Source organism: Rattus rattus, chromosome 14 (genome assembly GCF_011064425.1).
Source record: "Rattus rattus isolate New Zealand chromosome 14, Rrattus_CSIRO_v1, whole genome shotgun sequence".
In the NCBI taxonomy this organism is placed as follows: Eukaryota; Metazoa; Chordata; class Mammalia; order Rodentia; family Muridae; genus Rattus; species Rattus rattus.
Genome location: NC_046167.1, coordinates 73,059,467 through 73,080,494, shown reverse-complemented (window position 1 = coordinate 73,080,494; position 21,028 = coordinate 73,059,467). Strand labels below are relative to the sequence as shown.

Sequence of the window (21,028 nt, the reverse complement as noted above, 5' to 3'; positions counted from 1 at the left end):
CCCTACCCAGTCACTATGCACAGTTCCCATAGAGGCCAAAGGCTAGGAGTGCCCTGGGGCTCAACAGAGGGTAGTCACGGAAAGGCCAGAGGGTCTTAGACAGGACTGAAGGTCATTGGAAGGCTCGTAGAAGGTCTCAGGCCATCGATCACCTGGGCGACAGCTGGTCTTGGGTATTGGGAACAAGATGGAGGGCCCATTTGACATTCACAGCTGTCTTTTAAAGGTTCCTCTCTTATCCCTCTCCCCACACCACCCACAATGCTGTGAGACCCACATTCCTTGTAACCACTGAGTGTCCTGGTCCGTAACCCTCTAGCCTCAGTTTTTGGCTACTAACTGTCACAGTATACATTGGTAATAAAACCTTTCCCCAACTCTCGTCTATGATCGAAAGTAAGAAGCAAAGCAAGGCATATATTATATTTAGGGGAGGGCAGACGGTACGGTTTGAGCTTGAAGAATGAGGGTCTCCATCACAGATCTGTGGTGTCCAGGCCAGGGTTGGTGAAGGACAGCTCCCTCTGCTGCTGTCCACTTGTGCCTGCTGACCTTCCTGAGAGCGCTGCAGTCAGGGGCTCTGAGTCAGACTCAGGAGGATTGTGTAGAAGATCCTTCCTCTGCAGAGACAAGGAGGGAAGGGTAAAGATGGGGCTCTTGCCCCAGACCCTAGGACAGCTGATGGCTCCTCAGCTGGGGTTTCTCTGAGGCTCACTCTGCTGTGTCCCAGAAGCAGAAGTGGCCAAGGGTGGTATACAGGTGGGGTGGCCCTAGGAGGTCATCTGTGGCCTTTGCCTAACCCCAGCAACACAGTGTTTTGGCATTCTGCCCAGTCATAGGCCAAAAAAGCAACTTTGTCACAGTTCCAGCCACCTGTACCCTAAAGTAGGCCATGTGTTGGGCAAGGTCCCTCGATTCCCTGGCATAGCCGTGGAGCCCCTGCTGAGAGAGGTGGAGACTGCTCAGCCGTTCTTGTGGATGTCCATGGTACAATACGGATCCTGCTTGAACTGGCATCTCCCATCTGTTCTAGAAATGTCACCCACGGTTACACCTGCACCTGATCACGGCACTCACACATCTCTGCTGTCCGTCCTCTTGCCCTTCCCTTGTGACATTAGACACACAGCCCACCACCCCCACATTCCTCCTCACAGATGCACCTTCCTGTGACACAGCTAGGTGAGTCCACAGCAGTGACTGTGCCCCTTCTCCACAGGGTCAGAGTCCTGAGCCACCCCTACCTTTCCCCAGATACTATAAGGGCTTTTTCCAACCCGGAAATGTCGCTATCCCTGGTAAACAGTGGAGTACCCGCAAGCCCTGAGGGGTTAGTCGTTGAACCCAAAGCAGCTGGTATGGCACTAAATAGTGTAATCTGCTACCAAAGCCCAGAGACCTGACTCCACTTTTGCCCTGCAGGCTGCCTCAAGCCTTCAGCCTCTGAGCATCTGCACCCATGCTACTTGGTCAGCAAGGGGGCTTGGGTGGTCTCCCGGTTGCTCACAATGTTAACAGAGCCCTTATAGGTCGTGCCACTCAGGGATTGCTAGAAGAACCTCTCTCTGTCCCCCAGCCAGTCTGTCACACTCCTCCATACTCCTCTCTCAGAAGCCCTGTTCTTTCCCAGCTCACAGGGCAGTCAGGAACCTCTAACTCTACTCTTGGGGATAGGAGGCCCACATTGCCCTTCTCTGGGCCCTGACATTTTTTGCCTCAGTTGTGTCAAAGAAATTCACTAGGGTTTTGGGGGTTTTTGTTTTATTTTGTTTGGGTTTGTTTGTTTTTGGTTGTGTTGTTGGGGGTTTTGTTTTTGTTGTGGTTGTTTTTTTTTGTTGTTGTTGTTTTTGTTTTTGCCTCTAACCATCTTCACACGGAGATGAGCCACACAGGGTCTGACTGGCTGCCCATGATCCCCATTCCTGAGAGCCAATCTAGAGGAGGTCTCTATGTCAGTCTTTGTATTATGATACATCTGGGCCCTTGTATGAGCCCAAAAGAAGCTTCCATTAGCTTGATCCATCCAAGAGATGAGTCCTCTAAGCAGGCAGTGGTGGTGCACACCGTTAATCCCAGTACTCGGGAGGCAAAGGCAGGCAGACCTTGGAATTTCAGGCCAGCCTGGTCTACAGAGAGAATTCCAGGACAGCCAGAGCCACACAGAGAAACTGTCTCAAAAAAAATTTAAAAGAAAAAAAAGAAAAAAGGAAGGAAGGAAGGAAGGAAGGAAGGAGAGGCCTCAAGAAAAAATAAAGATGGTGACCTGAGAGTTGGCGGGTCCTGTGGGGTGAAGGGCCCAAAGAATAGGGTTCTGTGACATTACAAACACCACTTCTTTCCAAGAAGGGAATTATTGCAGCTGATGGAGCCCAAAGCCATCACTTCCTGTGAGAGGAGGGGGAGCACTCTAGAGAGACCCTCACTGAGTCCCTGAGTCTCCATTCCTCCTATACATTGAGGTTGCCTGGAGAGTCAGGCAAGGCAACACACCTGCGATCCTACCACTCAAGAGGCCGAGACAGGAGACTTGAAACTTTGAGGCTGGGCTAGGCTACAGAGTAAGGCCCCATCACAAAACAGAACCCCCCAAAACAAATCAAAAGCCCCATCAAGAAGCTGGAGTCCCCTGGAGAGCTTTGAGAGCGTGCCCTTGCCTGATCTACCCTAGGCCATCCAGATCAGGGTCTCTGAGTATGAACAGAGCGTTTGTTCTTTCACAACTCCTCAGGCATTTCTAAAAAAGGGCTCAAGTTGTGTGCGTGTGACCCATCTACCAACCATCTAACCAACTAACCTAGTTAACGAGTAGTGGCACTGTCCTTTGGTTATTTATCGAGCTTCCTTCCTCTCCTTGGCTACCTTTGCTTGCGTCCAGACTTCGTTCCCACCTAATCTTCCAGCATTTGTACAGAGGTCCTGGCTACATGTGTTGGGCCAGGGCTTTTCCTTCCCTTGTTCTGTTGCTGCTGCCTGACCCCCAGAGGCTCAGCAAGTTCTCTATCATGACACTACATGCGCGCTGTGGCTTAATCCCCATGCCAGCCTTGCACAGCCTGTGTTTTGATGACCATTTCCAGAGAACTGAGAGCGAAAAGCAAGAAGCAACTCACTAAGGTGGGACACATTACAGTGGGACAGTGTTGGGCTTCACTCACCCTGAATCCCACCCGTCCTGAGAAGAGTCTCAGCTCTGAAGCCCCAGGTACCAACCCATCCCACATCTTGCCTTGAATTCCTTACTGTCCGTGTCCAAGTCCACAGAGTTCTCGTCTAGGGAATTGAGGCTATAGAAAGAATGGTTGAATTTAGATTGTTAGCAAGCTGATCCAGCCCTCCCAGTCTGTGGCCTTGCCACCACCATCACTACCATCACCATCAACCTTATCACCATCAGCAGCATCAGCACCATCACCACCATCCTCCTCCTCACCACTTCTGTCTCTTCCACAAACCACTAGTCTGGTAGTGAGAGATACAACTCACCTGTGATAGTCCAAGTCACTGGAGGAGTGGCACTCCAATCCCAGGTCCTTGGTGGGGAGGTCCAGCATGGGGTTGGCCCTAGGGAGAAAGTTTGGTCAAGCAACCGTGACCCTCAGCCATCTTACAAGGTTTCTTGTTCCCCTTTGACCCCTGCTCACCGATCAGTGTTGTACACATTAGTCCCTGGGATAGCAGCAGCTGGAGTCGTCGTCTCTATTGGTGTCTTCCGGGCCTCTTTGCCAGCCTTCATAGCTCGAAGCTTCCGGTGGTAGCTGTTGAGCAGGGAGGAAGTCACATTTGCAACATACTGGCCCAGTGCCTAGTGGGGGCCCCCTCAACGGTGGCTTCACAAGGATCCTGGCTGGTGATAATTTTAGTTGCATTTTGTAGGGAGTGGAAACCGAAAGCCAAGGGAATGTGTTGCCAAAAGACACAAGGGCCGCCAGAAGTCATAGCCGGAGTAAAACTCGGGAAGCTACCAACCGTGTTCTAGCATGAGGAAATGGTAACAGTTTGGGGGGCCCAGCATTTCTACCCCAAATCCATGGAGGAATCTAGCACAAAGCCCATTCTGCAGGTTAGGGGTCTAGAGGTTTGACCCTAAGTTCTTTCTACCCACCCCACACACACTGGGCACTGGGGCCAAGAAAGAGCTAGAGGAACAGGGAGAAATGCAAGCCGTACCTCTTCCGAAAACACACGAGGGCCGTGATCATGATCACAAGGACAAGCACCAAAGACACCACCAGTCCTATGATGACGTTGGTGAGCAGTTGTGTCTGATTAAATTCCTGGGTCTCCTGGGAGCTCTGGAGAAGAGGGAGGGAGAGGACGCTGTGGGAGCCGCACCCCTCCCCCACCTGTGACCTCTGGGGGACAGGGGGAGGGTACACTCACCACCACCACCAGTCCCAGTTGCAGCAGCTGCCTCAATGCATCCTGGTCTTTCCGGATCATCCTGCCACAGAACCCTGCTTAGACCCAAGAGTCACTGACCTCCCCCGGAAGCCTCTTGTCCTGATTTCCCTTGCCCACCCTCCCAGACCGCCCCAACTCACACATTCAGCTCGGTAAGAGTCAGGGCTGACCCATTGGAGAAGACAAAGTAAGCATCCATGTAGGAGTTGACTCGGGCCCTGGAATAGACAAACAGCAGCCCATGAACACCGCAAGCGTCTCTAAGTACTGTTGCTTCCCTCAGCCCGGCCACTGGGCCTGAGGACACTCACCGAGCCATAGAGTCTATGTTCTGGATCGTCACAACGTACACAGAGGTCCTGGTCGCCTGGATAAGGGCCCTAGAGAGAATGCAGGTATCACAGATCACATGGATCACAATCACCCGGACAGGGCTGTGCAGCAGAATCAGGAGTTGTGTGGATGGGAAGGGTGTGCTTTGCTGACACCTCTACACACATCAGAAATGGCATTCTTTCTCCCGGGCCCTGGCTTGGGATACAGGCACAGGATCAAAGGTGGGGACAAGGTCAAGTATGGGTCAGGGACAGGGTAGAGAGGAATTTCATCTAGTTCTTTGAGACCAGCCTCTTAGACCCCATTCTTCCAATGGCCCAGCCTTGTACTCCCCAGACCTACGCCTTAATCTCCTCCATATTGGCACCAACATCCTCCCTGCTGGTGGAGAACTGCAGCCTCACTCGGTAGCTCTGGTCCACAGTGAAGAGCTAGGGCAGAAGGGGTGGGCAGAGGAGACATCAGAAACATGGGGCAACCACAAGATCACCAACAGCACATGTTTCCCAGGACACGCAGGCACTATTATAGCACACGTACCATGTGATGTACACTGTACACACACATTAGAAGCGTGTGTGTGTATGTGTATGTATGCGTATATCTATGTATGTGTCTATGTGTGTGTTTATGTGTATCTGTGTGTGTATGTGTATGTATGTGTGTATCTGTGTATGTGTCTATGTGTGTGTTTATGTGTATCTGTGTGTGTGTGTATGTGTATGTATGTGTGTATCTGTGTATGTGTCTATGTGTGTGTTTATGTGTATCTGTGTGTGTGTATGTGTGTGTGTATCTGTGTATGTATCTATGTGTGTGTTTATGTGCATGTGTGTGTGTGTGTGTGTGTGTGTGAGTCTGTGTGTCTGAGTTTGTTTCTCTGTGTGTGTCTGTATGTGTTTGTATATCTCTGTGTGTGTATCTCTGTGTGTGTGTCTGTGTGTGTGCCTGTGTGTATCTCTGTGTATCCCTGTGTGTGCGTCTGTATGTGTATCTGTGTTTGTGTATATCTGTGTGTCTATCGGTACATCTGTATGTGTCTGTGTGTGTCTGTGTCTGTGTCTGTGTGTGTGTCTATGTGTGTCTGTGTGTGTCTTTGTGTCTGAGTTTGTCTCTCTGTATGTGTCTGTGTGTGTTTGTATATCTGTGTGTGTGTCTGTGTATGTGTGTATCTCTGTGTGTGTCTGTATGTGTATCTGTGTTTGTGTATATCTCTGTGTGTCTGTCTGTACATCTGTATGTGTCTGTGTGTAGGTACATGTGTGTCTCTGTGTGTGTCTCTGTGTGTGTGCATGTGTGTGTGTGATTTATGATTTGTTTTAAGGCCAGATCTTGCTATAGAGCCCAGACTGGCCTAAAATTCAAGCTCCTTCTGCTTTTGTTCCCAAACAACAGGGTTACAGGTCCATCTGACTGTAACAATTATTCTGGATAAAACTTCAGTAGAGCAGGCCTTTAATCCCAGCACTTGGTAGACAGAGACAAGTGGATCTCTGTGAGTTCAAGGCCAGCCTTGTCTACATAGGGGCTCCAGGCTAGCCAAAGCTACATAGTGAGAACCTGTCTTAAAACCACAAAACACAAAAACAAACAAAAACCAGAAACACGGGCTAGCCGAGAACAGCAGGCGCCAGAGGCAGGGAACGGCACTCACATTCAGAGTGGTCTGTGTTTCGAGGGCAGGATCCATAGCGGGCTGGTCCTGGGCCTGGACTGTCACCTGGTATGTACCTTGGAGAGTGGAATCAAGGTTGGTCACCAGCCTATGAGAGAAGTAATGACATAGCGTTATTCTGTAAGCTAGCCTGGGTTCTTACAGTGCTACTGAGAAACCACCTGTACACCTTCCGGGACGGAGACCCTGCCTCAGGTTTAGGCTCCCCACCCCACCCACCCCACCCCACCCCACCCAGGCACCCATCGTCACATTACTCGATGCTGCCAGTGTACAGGCCAGCTTCCACTGATTGGGAAATCCGGAAGACCTGGACAGGGTTGATAGCCCCGTCCTTGGGGACGAAATCTGCTTTCAGGATGGAGAACTTGATGATCCCGTTGTCTTCCGAGTCCTCATCTCTGGCCTAGAGCAAGAGAGGATGTCTAGAGAGAGGCCTTTTCTCTCTCCCACCACGATCAGAAGCTACAGTGGCCACTGCAAATATACCTTTCTTATAGGTCTCACTATATAGTCCTGGCTGGTCTGGAACTCACTATTAGAGCAGAATGGCTTTGAACTTTCTGTGATCCTTCTGCCTCTGCCTCAGAAGTCTACAGAAATGTACACCAGACCTGGCTCGGGCTTTTTAAAGAGCGAGATCACTATACATCCACATTTGCCTCAGTCTTTCTCATGTACCCCAAAATAACAGATCAACATCCAAAGCCCTCCTGTACTAAAACCTGCCTTGCTCTCTTCTCAACTGCCAAGCACATACACACCCACTCCCAGTCACAGCCTTGCTCAGCTGAACAGCATCAACAGTGTGCACCCTCTCCTTAAAGCCCTCACGTCAGGGCTGACTAAAGTGAGTCCATAGTCCCTAGTGGCCCAGAAATGGACAAGAAGGAGGGACGAACATCTGGACTCGCTCCAGTGTCTTCAAAAGGAAGGCAACAGGGTTGGGGATTTAGCTCAGTGGTAGAGCGCTTGCCTAGCAAGCGCAAGGCCCTGGGTTCGGTCCCCAGCTCCGAAAAATAGAAAAAGGAAAAGAAAACGACTCAAAGCCATGACTAAATTGGAACATTGCCATATGGTTGGCTGAGGATTGGCAATTAACTGGATTAACCCTTAAAACAATCTAGAAAGGGAGAATTGAGGTCCCCAGGAGAATTCCTAAGGACACCCTCAACTCTTTATGGGGTCGGCCAGGCCTTTCCAAGCCTAGTACAGGAGCCACCAGTCTCTTGTCAAAGAGGCAGGCTGAGCTGGGCACAGTGACCCGTGCCTTTACTCTCAGCAGAAGCAGAGGCAGGTGGATTCCAGGCAAAACTGTTCTGCATGGTGAGTTCCAAAACAGCCAAGGCTACATAGTCAGAACCTGTCTCAAAACACACACAAAAAGGAAGGGAAGCATAATCCCGCAGAGGCAAGGGACCTCCAGCCTCGGGGCTCACCCTCCATGGCCTGGCCACCTTCTAGGCACACACCCACATCCATCACCATAAATCAAAAGCAGTGCTAGAACTGTGCTCAGAGAGCTATTTAAGGGAAGAAAGCCTATTAATTTACAATTGGCTCTGGGCTCCTCATCACACTCAAGAATTCTGGCATGGTCAGGAAAACGTAGCCTACAAATAGTACTTCTGGTCATAAAATCTTTATGAATGCTAAATTGAACAATTAGCAGAACGGGAACTCATCGATTGGGCAAGCGCCACCACAACCCAGGCTTGGTGAGCCCACGCTCAGCCCATCGGACCTAGGGTTAAAACATCTTTAGAGCAGTTGAAAGGTGCGCAAAGCCTTTAGTTCTGTCCCCTGGGGTTACTGTGACAGATAAGGGCTGAGGACTCACCTGGACAGAAGCCACCTGCTGGTTGGGCAACACAAGCTCTGGGATGATCACTAGGAATGTGAGCAGGGAGAGGTCAGTACAGCTGGGACAGTGCCCACCTGGCTATAAGTACAGCTGTGAGGCAGTGCCCACCTGGCTATAAGTACAGCTGTGAGACAGTGCCCACCTGGCTATAAGTACAGCTGTGAGACAGTGCCCACCTGGCTATAAGTACAGCTGTGAGACAGTGCCCACCTGGCTATAAGTACAGCTGGGGCAGTGCCCACCTGGCTATAAGTACAGCTGTGAGGCAGTGCCCACCTGGCTATAAGTACAGCTGGGGCAGTGCCCACCTGGCTATAAGTACAGCTGTGAGACAGTGCCCACCTGGCTATAAGTACAGCTGTGAGGCAGTGCCCACCTGGCTATAAGTACAGCTGGGACAGTGCCCACCTGGCTATAAGTACAGCTAGAACAGTGCCCAGCATTGACTATAATCCAAGTCCACTCCACAAACCTATCCCCAATCCCTCTGCAGAAGCGACTCCATCTCAGCTGTTCCCCAGGGAGGTGGGGTGGGAGACTGCCGTTGGCGAGGCGCCCATCTCTCATTGTACAGATAAGGAAATCAAGGCCCAAAGTGGAAAGACTTGCTTTAGAGCCAGCCATCAGCTAAGACAGAGCTGGAATAAAAACTCAGATGTCCCTTTGAGCTACAACCCCCGCAGGCGCAGAGGTGGGCTGGATCCTTCTGAGGCCTAGGGAGGCTTTATGGAGGTGGGAGGTGGGGAGGGAGGTGTCTGAGGGTAATCCCATGATACAAGGTGTGTGTGGATACAAGTTGAAGATGGGTTGTCACACTCACTCACCGAAGGTCTGGTTGTTGGGCAGAAAGTAGGGGGTATTGTCATTCTTGTCCTTGATGTTGATGAGAAGGCTTCCTGGGTAAATAAGGTCCCGTGGGTGAAAGCTCTGAGCAAAGTTCTCCAGAGGAGAGCCTAAGCCTGAGCCTCAGCAGGCTTCCGCTGTCTGCCCCCCAACCGCCCTCCGCCCACCCACCCTGCCCACCCACCCCCCCCACCCCTGTCTGTCCCTGCTCTGCCTGCCCCCATGCGCCCCTGCTCCCTCGCCCAGGTGTCCTCTGGAGGTTCCGGATCTTAGTATTGTTCCTACTCTCACAAAGCGCAAACAGCTAGTCAGATCCACGCGAGAGAGGCAGTTCAGGAAGGGGCCTGGCTCTGCCCCAGCTGACCAGGCTTACTATACTTAGATGGGCATCACTCTTGGTTGGCGCAAGCAAGATCCAGGGCTCCATTCTTAACACACCTAAAAGTGTGTATGTGTGTATGTGTGTGTGAATATGTATGCACGTATGTACGTATGTATGTATATAAAATGTCTGTCTGTCTGTATTAATGTATAAGTATGACGTATACATTTTATGTCAGCTAGTCATTTGAACACTCACTCTGAGCCACGAGTACTGACACACAACTGTAAATTGCACCACGTGGGAGGCCGAGGCAGGAGGATTATAAATCTGAAGTCAGCTCGGGCCACAGAGCGAGACCCTGTCTCAATAAAACAAAAATAAAAAACTCGTGCCCCGTGCCCAGTCTGTGCCTTGGCCTCCTCATCTCTAGGTTGGATGGGTATGGCTAGCTCATGAGTGGTGCAGGAATAAAATGAGCTTTAAGGTGCCTGGCACCGGGGGGTTGGGGATTTAGCTCAGTGGTGGCGCTTGCCCTAGCAAGCGCAAGGCCCTGGGTTGGTCCCCAACTCGAAAAAAAGAAAGAAAAAAAAAAAAGGTGCCTGGCACGGTCCTGTGCTGTGCTCACTGTTATCGTAGCCCTTGTGCCTGTATGGAATGGGATGAGGATGCAGACTGCTCCTCACAAAATGGCAGCCTTCAGCGGGAGGGGGTGGGGGTGGGGCTTCCAGGCAATCCACTAAACACCACTGTTTTCGTTCTCCATAGCCCACCCCCTGGCCCACCCACACTGGACAGATGGGAGAACAGAAGCCTCAAGAGGGCGTGGCTGCCTCAAGAGGGAGTGGCTGCCTCAAGAGGGCGTGGCTAGAGACATGGTTGGCGAGGGCTGATGTGGGTCATCCGACCCTGAGCCGCCTCCCTGCAGGCCTTCTCACCATTGCTGCTGTAAGCGTCAAAGCCGAGGTCTGTGGCAAGGTCCTGTGCCCGCAAAACCAACGTGACCAGGTGGCAAACCTCATAGTCGATGGCCTCACTCTGATTGATGTACACAGAGCCGTTGGTGTCCACGGAGAACCAGCCGTGGCAGACGCTGCCCACATCAACGCCAGCCTTGGTGCAGAGGACGTCCACTAGCTCTATCCTTAGCAAGGCGTTAGTGTCCACGTCCTGGGCTATCACCTGAGCCACCTGGCCATGCTCGGAGCCATTCTCAGCCACAGAGATGCTCTGGAGTGAGGCTGCGTCCAGGGTAGGTGGCTCATCATTCACATCCACCACAACCACGGTGATGTTTGCCGTAGATTCTAGGCCCTGGGGGCCTGGGTTCTCCGCACTCACTGTCAGGTTGAAGAGCTTCTGCGTCTCATAATCCAGGCTCACGTCGGGGAGCAACCAGAGGTGACCCTCTGCCCACCCTAGTGCCAACACATTGCTTTGGAGAATAAAGTTGTTGGCGCCAGTCCCAGACAGGCTGAAGCTGATCCGGTTGTTGGCTGCTGTCTGGTCAGCATCCCAGGCCTTGACTGTGCCCACCGGTGCTCCTGTGGACAAAAGACAGAGCGTGGAGGGGTGCCAGTGCAGGCCTCGGGACTCCAGGCTGGTCCTATAACGGAGCCCTTAGCATGGGCCTTACTGATGGGTGTCAGAGATGGGATATAAACATGACCCTCCTCCAAGTTCGGCCTTACCCTTCCCCTAAGTTCGGCCTCACCAAAGGATGATGCCGGCAGGAGCATCCTGCATGTAGCCATGTTGCTAGGATACATATTCCCCTCCCTTGGCACAGCTAGCCCTGGTATCCCCCCCCCCCAACCAGCCTAGAGGACACATACCCGGAACTCTCTCCATCACAAAGAATTCGTAAGAGGATTGGTTGAATATAGGCAGGTTGTCATTGATGTCCTAAAGGGAGAGGCACGTCTGAGTCCTAAAGACACTAGCAGCCCCAGGTTCACCCTCTCCAGAGCCATCTAAGAACCCGGAAATATCTCTACAGACAGAGCCATCAACTCTGTATCCCTCCGACTGCACCGCCCAGTTTCCAGGTGTAAACCCTCCAAAGAAAGCCAGGAAGGGGGTTGGGGATTAGGTCAGTGGTAGAGCGCTTGCCTAGCAAGCACAAGGCCTTGGGTTTGGTCCCCAGCTCTGAAAAAAAGAAAAGAGAGAAAAAAAAAAAGAAAGCCAGGAAGTGGTCCTTCTGTTTGTCTGAACTCGGCCTAGAACCACCCTAGTTCCACTTTCCAAAACTGTTCTGGGTCCCTCTCTCTGTCCCCATCTGGCTTAGCCTGAGGTCCGGTGACACCAGCTCTGTGCTCACTCTGAGCTAGACCCTGATGCTCTCTGTCCCTGCACAGCTGGAACCCTGTCTTCCAGGTTCTCCTCAGTCCGGTCATGTGCCTGGGGGATGCACGCAGCCCTTCCTTATCTGTGAGCATACACTCGTGCTTTGGTGGTCGGTTTTGTCTACATGACCATAGAACAGAGACCTCCCTCCTCCTCCTCCTTCCTTCCCTTCCTCTCCCTCCTTCCTTTCCCTTTGTCTTTCTTTCCTCTCCCCGCTCTCTCCTCCTTCCCTCCTCCTTTGTCTTTTTCTGAGGATAGAGGTCACATCGTGTAACTCATCTCCTGAGCTCCTGACAGTGACTCCTGAGACAGGCACCCCTGGATCCCTGCACAAGGCTGCTGAATTCTCATGGTCATCCTACCTCACACCACAGTGACTAAGACACCCGCTCTGCCTCTCCCACGGCTCTGGCCTCTTAGGGCTTGTGTCCTTATTTAAAAATAGGGCAGCTTCTGATACTTAAAGCAAGAGTGTGAAACTCATAGGGCAAAAGGACCGTTCTAATTCAGTAAGCGTAATTCTTCCCTTTTCCTTTAGTATTCTACCTTGGTCCCAGGAAGCCAACGAATCCTAAATCTGCCATCCCCCGGGGTCACAAGCTCTGCTGTATAGCCCAGGACGGGCTAGAACTCTCAACCACAGTCTCCCAAGTATTGAGATTAGAGGTGTGCACCAGCTTGGCCCTGATCTCCACCTCTTGGTGTTCAGGAAACACAATTGGAACCAGGTTCACCTGACTCTGGCCTCTGCTTGCTGGCAGCCAAGACGGTCCCGGACAAGACTCCATGCACGGCAATCAGAGCTAAGGCACTGAGAGCCCTGCCTGGGTGACCCCCCTCTTAAGAACATCTCCATTCACACAGGCTGATTTCGCACCCAGTCTTCCTGACTTAAGGACAAGGACGGCCAAAGGCTCTGCAGCCCAGTTCCCAACCTCTTATCTACCATGCTGTACCGAGGCAGGAAGTATAGCTTGTGCCAGAACCAGGGAGCCAGGCTCTGTGAGAGTACCCTGCTTACCTCCACAGTGATGGTGACATTGACATCAGTGCTGAGGGAAGGCTCGCCACAGTCAGCCACATGCACCGTTAGCACGATGCGGCCCTCCAGGGCAGGGTCAATGGCCTCTCGGTCCAGGGGCCCAAGATTCCTGAGGAGCCCTGTGTCGGGGTCTATGGAGAAGTTCTGGCTATAGGACCCAGGAAGCAGGCTGAAGAGCAGGCGGCTGTTGTTGGTGCCTGGCTGGTCATCATCATAGGCCTGCGGACATAGTTGGCCTCCAATCAGGTATATGGGTTTCAGGCCTAACCCCTCCCTCCAGCGCTGGTCTAAGTGGCCATTGTCTGGAGCCGGAGGACACAGGCCATGACTCCGTGTTGAGATGCAAGGCACAGCCAGCAGAAGCTCTCAGTCTCAACCCTGAGCTTGTCGGTCTCCCAGAGAAGTGTTGACTGGATCGTACAAGATCTTCAGAGGAGACCTGAAGTGGGGGCTCCCATGGTGCTGATGCAGAAATGGGAGTGGGGGAGTATGTACAGAGACTCAACGGGGTTGGTTTTTTGTTTCTCTGACTCTGTCTCTGTTATTACTAGTACTACTACTGCTGCTGCTGCTGCTGCTGCTACTGCTACTACTACTACTACTATTACTGCTACTACTACTACTACTGCTGCTGCTGCTGCTGCTACTACTACTATTACTGCTACTGCTACTAGTAGTAGTATTAGTACTACTACTGCTGCTGCAACTGCTACTACTACTACTAGTAGTACTACTGCTGCTTCTTCTGCTACTACTAGTACTACTAGTAGTAGTACTACTAGTACTGCTACTACTACTGCTACTACTGCTACTACTACTACTACTACTACTACACACACACACACACACACACACACACACACACAAACACACGGAAAGCTATTTATTTATGTATTTATTTATTTAGAGACATAGTCTTATGGGGCCCAAGCTGGCCTCAAACTCACTACATAGCCAAGTGATGGCTTTAAACTTCTGATCCTCCACCTCCAGAGGGCCGAGATCACAGGCGTGCACAGACACATCCTGTCTATGTGGTGTTGGGAACAGAACCCGGTGCTTTTTACACATGCCAGGCAAGCCCTCTACCAGCCAAATGACACCCCTAGCCCAGTTTTTCCATGTTTAAAATGTGAACGATTTTCTATTTTATGTGTTTGAGTGTTTTGCCTGCATGAATGTAAGCATCCCCTCGGTGTGCAGTGCCCACGTGAGCCAGAAGAGGGCACCAGATCCCCTGGAACCGGAGTTACAGATGGTTGTGAGCTACTATGTGGGAGCTGGGAATCAAATCTGGGTCCTCTCTACAAGAGCAGGCAGTGCTCTAAACTGCAATCCCTCGAGCTCCACCCAACTTACTTTGAAGCAGAGTCTCACTCTGTAGCCCTGGCTGGCCTGGACTCCACAGAGATCTGCCTGTGTCTGCCTTTTAAAGGTGAAATCGAAGATATGCACCACCAGATCTGGCTGTCGTGATGTCCACACTTTAAACTGCTCATTCTTCACATAAAGGGTGTGAGCGTGTAAACAAATACATTCTTGTCTTGTCAGGGCCCAAACATGCTGGATTGTACTGGAATGAGCCAGCACAAAGAGTACATGTTCTTCTGTTCCCCTCGCTTCAGCCTGGGCCCTTCCGCCTGCCTTCCGACCATACTGTCATCTCTGCAGCTCCCTGACACCTCTGACAGCACAGATGACCCCATCAGTAAAGGTCTTCGTCTTGCTTTAGTGGGAGCCCCAGGAACAGGAGTCGGAGTGGCTTCACCTCTGAGCACCGGGGTTCGTCAGAGGACCTGGTGGGAAGCCAGTGCTCCGCCAGGTGCTGATCTAGAAGCTTTTCTTCGTCTTTCCTCCCTGCTCACCCCACCATCACTGCCTTCTCTTCAGTTCTGTTGGGTCTCCCTCGGGAAACGTGCCCTTCATAAGCAACCAGAGAGGGCTCTTCCAAAGGGGAGACCAATCCACCCCCTCAAAGGCGAGCCAGTTCACTGAGCACTTCTCCGGCAGATCAGAATGTTTCTTCCAGGGGTTGGGGATTTAGCTCAGTGGTAGAGCGCTTGCCTAGCAATCGCAAGGCCCTGGGTTCGATCCCCAGCTCCGAAAAATAGAAAAGAAAGAAAAAAAAAATGTTTCTTCCAGCAGGCTCCTAAAGTCCAAGCCCAGGGGGCTGGAGAGATGGCTCAGAGGTTAAGAGCCCCGGCTGCTCTGCCATGGGACCTGGGTTCAATTCCCAGCTCCTCCTACACTGCAGCTCACAACTGTCTATAACTCTAGTTCCAGAGGATCTGGAACCCTCACACAGACAAATGCAGGCAAAACCACCAATGTGCACGTGTGCACGGGCACACAGGGCACACACACACACACACACACACACACACACACACACACACACACACACACCTACCTACCAGGAAGATCTGGACTACAGTCCTGCCACTCTCAGAAAAGCCTTGGAACATCCGCAGGGAGCCTCAGTCCCTGAGGGATAGCGTGACAGCCTGTAAGAACCTGCAAGCCCCTTCTCACAAGCTGTCCCTCCAGGTCAGCCTAAAGGAGAAATTCTCAGCCTCATGCTCTCTAACTGTATTCTTTGCCACCCATTTCTTGTTATTCGTTCCCTGGATTTTGGTTTTTGTTTTGTTTTTCTCAAAACAGGTTTTCTCTGTATAACCCTGGCAGTCTTGGAACTCGCTCTGTAGAGGCTGGCCTTAACCTCAGAGATCCCTCTGCCTGTGCATCACAGAGCGCTGGATTTAAAGGTGTGCACCGCCATGCCTTGCTTGGAATCTTCACTTTTTAAGTGAGCCACATCGAATATTTTTGGAATGAGTTGGGAATGTGTGTATTAAAGAGCGGTTTGTTTGTGAAGGTCTGTTCCACACCAGACCTGTGCAGGGTACAAACAAATCCTTTATCGCATGATACCCTGCTGCCCCTGTGAATAAGGACCCTTTGTTTTCTAAGAGGAAATAGATGCCCAGAGAAACTGAGCAACTTCCTCAGAGCCGTAATGTAGAGCTGAGACTTCACGCAGGGGCAGCACAGTCCCCTCCTCAACCTCCCTGACCAGGTCCAGTGCGGCTCTCACCTGGATGGTCACAGAGACATTGCCATCCTCCTCTGGCACAAAGATGTTGTAGGAGCCTCGGACCACGGGTGGGTTGTCATTGACATCCAACAGGGTGATCTGCAGCATGGTGGTAGTAGACTGGTTCCCACCGTCGGTGGCCTGCATCGTGAGGTAGTACATGGCCTGCTTCTCCCGGTCCAGCAGCGTGCCATTCTTCACCGTCACATTCCCCGAGTTTGGATCCACCTCAAACAGGTCTTCTCTGCTCGGGGTGGCCAGATTTAGCCAATAAAACGACAGGGTGCATGTGCACTTAGGTTTGAATTTCAGACAAATGGTAATAAGGCAGACCTAAAGGAACCTTGTGCAGTATTTGCTTCTGACGGTGGAGTGGTCAAGCCGTGAGTGCCCTCAAGCCCCCAGGTGTTGGACCCTTGGCCCACAGTGTGTGATGATGTCAGGACTTGCAGGAGTCTCTGAGAGGTAGGGCCTTTTGGGAAACTGTCCCTCCTCACCCCTTCTCTTCCTCTGGTTTCCTATCTTGCCATGTGATCTCTTCTCATACACGGCCCCATCATGTGATTTAATATACTATCAAGTCCTCACAGGGCACAGTGGATGGCACCCCATGCCTCTGAGCCTCCAGGACTAAATAAACCTTTCTCTTTAGAGAATACCCTGCCCCGAGTATTTTATTATAGTCACAGAAAACCAATCATTTTTTTTTTTGTTTAGATTGTTTTTCTGGAACGGACGCACGAGTGAGCACTTTGTACCTTCGCAGGGTACTCTGCTGTATCCCCCGCCCCCACCTTAAGATCTTACCCAGCTCCTGGAAGCAGACTGTAGGTGATAGGACCCCATTCGTCCCCATCTAGGTCTGTAGCCTGTGAGGGAAGGATGGCGGAACACTGGAAACGGGGGCCATCTGTGTCACACAGCTGCTGTGCACCCCGACTCTGAAGCCCACCGCATCTCCGTTCACACCCAGACACCCCACACCACACCCAGATACATTTCTATGCACACTCACAGAGACCCGGTGACACTGAATGAAACAAGGTCTGGGACAGTCTGAGATCGATCCGCCCTGCCCAGCAGCTCTTCTCCCAGAGGGACCCAGCCAACATCACTCACCTCGATGCTGTCGGTGACCAGAAAACCTGCTGGACTGTTCTCTGGCACGGTGAGTTCATACAAACTCTTAGAGAACACGGGCCGGTGGTCATTGATGTTTCGAAGGTGGATGGTCACCGTGGCAACTGAGTAGTTGCCGCTGACTGAGTCAGTGGCCACAACCTGAGGACAGGAGAGCACTGGGCAGTACAGGGGCCCAGCTGCCCATGGCGTCTGTATCCCTCAGCATCTCGGCACACCGTACCTGCACACTCATCTTCCTCTTCTTTTCGTAGTCCACCATCTCTGAATTTTTCACCACCACCTGCACACTGACAGACACGGCCGCTCGCTCTGGGGACACGTTGAAGGCTTCAGCGTCTGTGCCCGTCAGGGAAAGCAGGAACGTGCCATTGGCACCCTGTAAAGGAGGGTGACATTGTAGGGGTTAGCCCGATGCAATTTCCGCCTCCCTGAGTCTTCCCCTCCACCTCCACGCTCAGGCCTTCTGCAGAAGCCCCGCCCACGAGACACACGGAGGGAGTCTGAAAAGACGGAGACAAGAGTCCAAGCCTAGGAAGTTGGTCTGACTGCTCAACTCTACCAACGCAGCCTGGTCTGTTGAGGACTGCTCTCCGCCCTGTGGGTCTCTGGGTCTGGAGAGACAGAGCCACACTCACTCCCATACAACCTTCCCATTATTCCTCCTTCCTCGCCACCACTCAGCACTCACGCCATCCCATTCTGTTTCCTCAAAGCTGCCCTTCAACCCCTACCAGCCTAGCATGCCTGCCAGCCTACGGTCACCCGGAGCAGCCTCCACTCAACCCCACATCACCTCAATAAACCGTGGCCTTACCCATCGCTATGACAGTTCCTTCCCTACCGTCATCCCCAGTTGACTCAGATCACTTTATATGTAACACCGGCCACCTTTCTCTGAGGTTCCTCACCTCCCCAAACCACAGGCTACCCAGAGCCAACAGCGCCGGAATCACAACTGCTCACTGTCGCCTAGTGTCTAATGTCAACCCCGACTCCCAGTGGCCTCTGCTCAGCACCACCCAGTATTCCCCCTGAACATCACCAAACAGCAGGCAACAACCTCCTCTTTGCTGATTGGTGCCGTCGCCGCCGTCGGTCCCATCAGATCACCACCTTCCTTCCCCACGGACCCCCCACCACGCATCGTCCTGCCCTGTGCTTTGTAATCCGCTGCCAATGTCAGCCTCCAGCACCATCACTCCCCTTCCCCCACTTTCCCTCCCCCTTTTGCTGCTCCCCCCATATCTGTGACCCCCCCCAACCCCAGCCCTCCTCCATCAGGACCCGTCCCGTCTCCCCTGCACCTGCCTGATCTGGGTCGTAGGCCACCATGGTCAGACCATCGATGGAGATTCTGGCAGAGGCATGCTCATCCACGTAGCCCGTGAAGTTGTCCTGGGCCTCCTGAGGGCTGAAGGTGCAGTTTTGGAGGCTGCAGTTGTAAAATTCCGGCTTGTGGTCGTTGACATCCGTCACCTTTATTGTGACCCAGGTGCTCACCTTGGCCTCTTGCTTGTAGATGTTGAGTTTCTCCTCAGTGGCCTGAGGTAAAGAGCAGAAGCCAGAGGGCAGAGAGCAGTGCTCAGAAAGAGAGAGAGTGAGAGAGCTAAGGTCAAGGGTTAGAGAAGGGGACTGTCACTCACCGTGACCTGTATCTGCACTTCTTCATTATCCGAAAGCAGCTGCTCTCTGTCCAGGGGGCCGCAGACGGTGATGACCCCATCTTTCTCGATGCAGAACCACCCAGGCCTTGTGGAGTCTGAGAGAGAGAGAGAGAGAGAGAGAGAGAGAGAGAGAGAGAGAGAGAGAGAGGCACTTGCAGCAGCTGTTTGCAAGGACTCTCACCACCCCACCCCACCCCAGCCTTACCCGAGCCCTCTCCAGGGGACAACCAGGTTCTCACCAGTGATATTGTAGGTCACATTGTAATTGACGCCTTTGTCACTGTCCACGGCTTCCACCGCCAGCACAGATGTCCCCTGGGAGGAGGCTGTGTGAGTGCATCTGACCTTCTTCTCAGGCAGCCATCACTGCCCAGCAACCCTCACATCCCCAGCACATACCAAGGTGGCGTCCTCAGACACAGAGGCTGAGTAAAACTCCCTGACAAACTGAGGGTCCAGGTCTGGCTCATCGATCACTGAGATGGAAACAAAGACGGGCTGGGAGCACAGGGTGACTAGGGTGTTATTAAACAATCCACCGGAGTCCTGTGGAGAGAGAAGGCCTTCAGCGAGCCAGTGCCACAACTCGAGCCCCACCCCCACCCCGCCCCCAGCTCTGCCCACACCCCCACTCACACAGGCCTTCAGCTCCAGCTGGTAGAAGGCGCTTTTGTTGTTGTAGCTGAGAGTGTCATTCAGCACAATGGAGCCGCTTACCAGGATGCGGAAGAGATCTTTGCTGTTGTCCGTGCTGGGGATGACCTGCGACAGAGGACACTTGAGTGTCCCAGCAACACCTCTGCTCCTCCCACTCTGAGAGACATAGGGTCAAATCCTGGCTCTACCGTTGGCCAGAAGTTCAAATAACCCCAAGCAGTGTAAGCTCTTGGAACCTCCGTTTCTCCCCCTGGCTGGTACAAATGCCTCAGTGGGTTGAAACTAAGTTTTTACTTGGTTCAAAACAGTTCAAAAAAAACACACTCATACCTCAGTTGGGCATGAACCAGGTCCTCTCTGAACCTTGAGCTTTCCTGGGAGCTATGAATGTTTTAGCTTATGGGAGATGTTAACAGTGCTGGTGAAGGGGTTGGGAGCAAGGATTAGATCCTCCTTCAGTAACCGGGCAAAGTGGGACTTCCGTGTGTTGGCCTGGAGGTGGTGGGTGGTAGTTGGGGGCAGGGGCGGGGACGGGGACGGGGGCGGGGACGGGGGCGGGGCGGGGGCGGTGTGAAAGGCTGGGGAATCAGGGTTGTGATTGTCTGTGAAGATGCTGCCCCCTGGTGGACCTAAGACACAGTGAGGCCGGTTCCCACGGCAGGGACGCCTCACACTCACCTTCTCTATGAAATACCGCACTAAACCGGATGACCCCGTGTCCTTGTCCTCAGCCAGCACAGAGAACACCACGGAGCCGACTGGAAGGGTCTGTAAGAAAGGACTTCTCACCTGTGTGTTCTTCCCACCCCAACCCTCGGCTGGGCCTTCAGGGGAAGCACCAGATGCTTAAGATGGGAGCTCCCAGCAGGACGCCCCACCCATCCACCCCAGTGAACCAGCTCTGGAAACTCCTTTCCCCACACAGCTTACTCCCCGAGATGTACAGTCAAGACCACAAGTGAGAGAGCATTCTAGAGCCCAGCCTGGCTACGCCTCTCCACTGCTCAGATATTCCTGAAGGCTCCCTGTAGCCCTATAGCCTACAGTTGGACTTCCTCACTTTTGTCTTCTGAAAGTTTCCTGTTCTGTCCAGAACATGGTCCAAACAGTTTCGATGACCTTCAGAAGTCAGGCTACTGCCTGTCTCTACCCTCCTCACGCTCTAGCCTCTGAGGCCAGCCTCTTCACTGCCTGAGGACCATCCCTTCCCTGGAGATCCCCTAGCAGGCTCCTTGCTATTCAGATCTCACCTACTCCGAGAAGGCAGAAGCAGCCCGTCCACAGGGACTCTCTTCCTCTCTTCCCTATCTTGTCATCTTCACATCTCTGAGGAATCCCTCACAGCATCTTTTTCTGGCTACCACTTGTGCTGCAGACTGTGGGACCTGGAGTTTCATACCCAAGGGAATCTTGCCCTCCAGATGGTGTGAGGAACCAGGACAATGCCCAAAACATGGGTGCCGGGTGGGGCCTGTCAGGTGGATTTTACACCTGGACCCACTTCAAAGGTGTTCACAAGCATAAGGTCTGGAGATTTGGGGACAATGTTTCTCTATTTGTTACACAGCACTGAAGAGCCTCTTCCTACACAGTTAAAGCAGAGGTGCTATCCAGCTGAGGAAAGGGCCATGGCCCAAACCA

General features: G+C 52.5%; 1 protein-coding gene across 1 annotated transcript in view; it reads right to left on the bottom strand.

Annotated features, from left to right (window-relative positions):
- Positions 1 to 400: 400 nt before the first annotated feature.
- Positions 401 to 21,028, bottom strand: part of Cdhr2 (cadherin related family member 2) — a 37,034-nt gene continuing 16,406 nt past the window's right edge. The window contains exons 7-32 of the mRNA XM_032919618.1: positions 20,066 to 20,155; positions 19,367 to 19,492; positions 19,130 to 19,276; positions 18,970 to 19,045; positions 18,710 to 18,825; positions 18,375 to 18,608; positions 17,287 to 17,442; positions 17,043 to 17,204; positions 16,731 to 16,792; positions 15,924 to 16,167; positions 12,809 to 13,048; positions 11,277 to 11,346; positions 10,380 to 10,985; positions 9,101 to 9,172; positions 8,253 to 8,302; positions 6,670 to 6,818; positions 6,392 to 6,500; positions 5,080 to 5,168; positions 4,713 to 4,781; positions 4,542 to 4,619; positions 4,381 to 4,441; positions 4,168 to 4,292; positions 3,642 to 3,755; positions 3,484 to 3,561; positions 3,227 to 3,284; positions 401 to 620 (exon numbers count right to left, since the gene is read on the bottom strand). Coding sequence (XP_032775509.1) covers positions 477 to 620; positions 3,227 to 3,284; positions 3,484 to 3,561; positions 3,642 to 3,755; positions 4,168 to 4,292; positions 4,381 to 4,441; positions 4,542 to 4,619; positions 4,713 to 4,781; positions 5,080 to 5,168; positions 6,392 to 6,500; positions 6,670 to 6,818; positions 8,253 to 8,302; positions 9,101 to 9,172; positions 10,380 to 10,985; positions 11,277 to 11,346; positions 12,809 to 13,048; positions 15,924 to 16,167; positions 16,731 to 16,792; positions 17,043 to 17,204; positions 17,287 to 17,442; positions 18,375 to 18,608; positions 18,710 to 18,825; positions 18,970 to 19,045; positions 19,130 to 19,276; positions 19,367 to 19,492; positions 20,066 to 20,155 — 3,525 coding nt within the window. The 3' untranslated portion in view covers positions 401 to 476. The remainder of the gene's footprint in view (positions 621 to 3,226; positions 3,285 to 3,483; positions 3,562 to 3,641; positions 3,756 to 4,167; positions 4,293 to 4,380; positions 4,442 to 4,541; positions 4,620 to 4,712; positions 4,782 to 5,079; positions 5,169 to 6,391; positions 6,501 to 6,669; positions 6,819 to 8,252; positions 8,303 to 9,100; positions 9,173 to 10,379; positions 10,986 to 11,276; positions 11,347 to 12,808; positions 13,049 to 15,923; positions 16,168 to 16,730; positions 16,793 to 17,042; positions 17,205 to 17,286; positions 17,443 to 18,374; positions 18,609 to 18,709; positions 18,826 to 18,969; positions 19,046 to 19,129; positions 19,277 to 19,366; positions 19,493 to 20,065; positions 20,156 to 21,028) is intronic.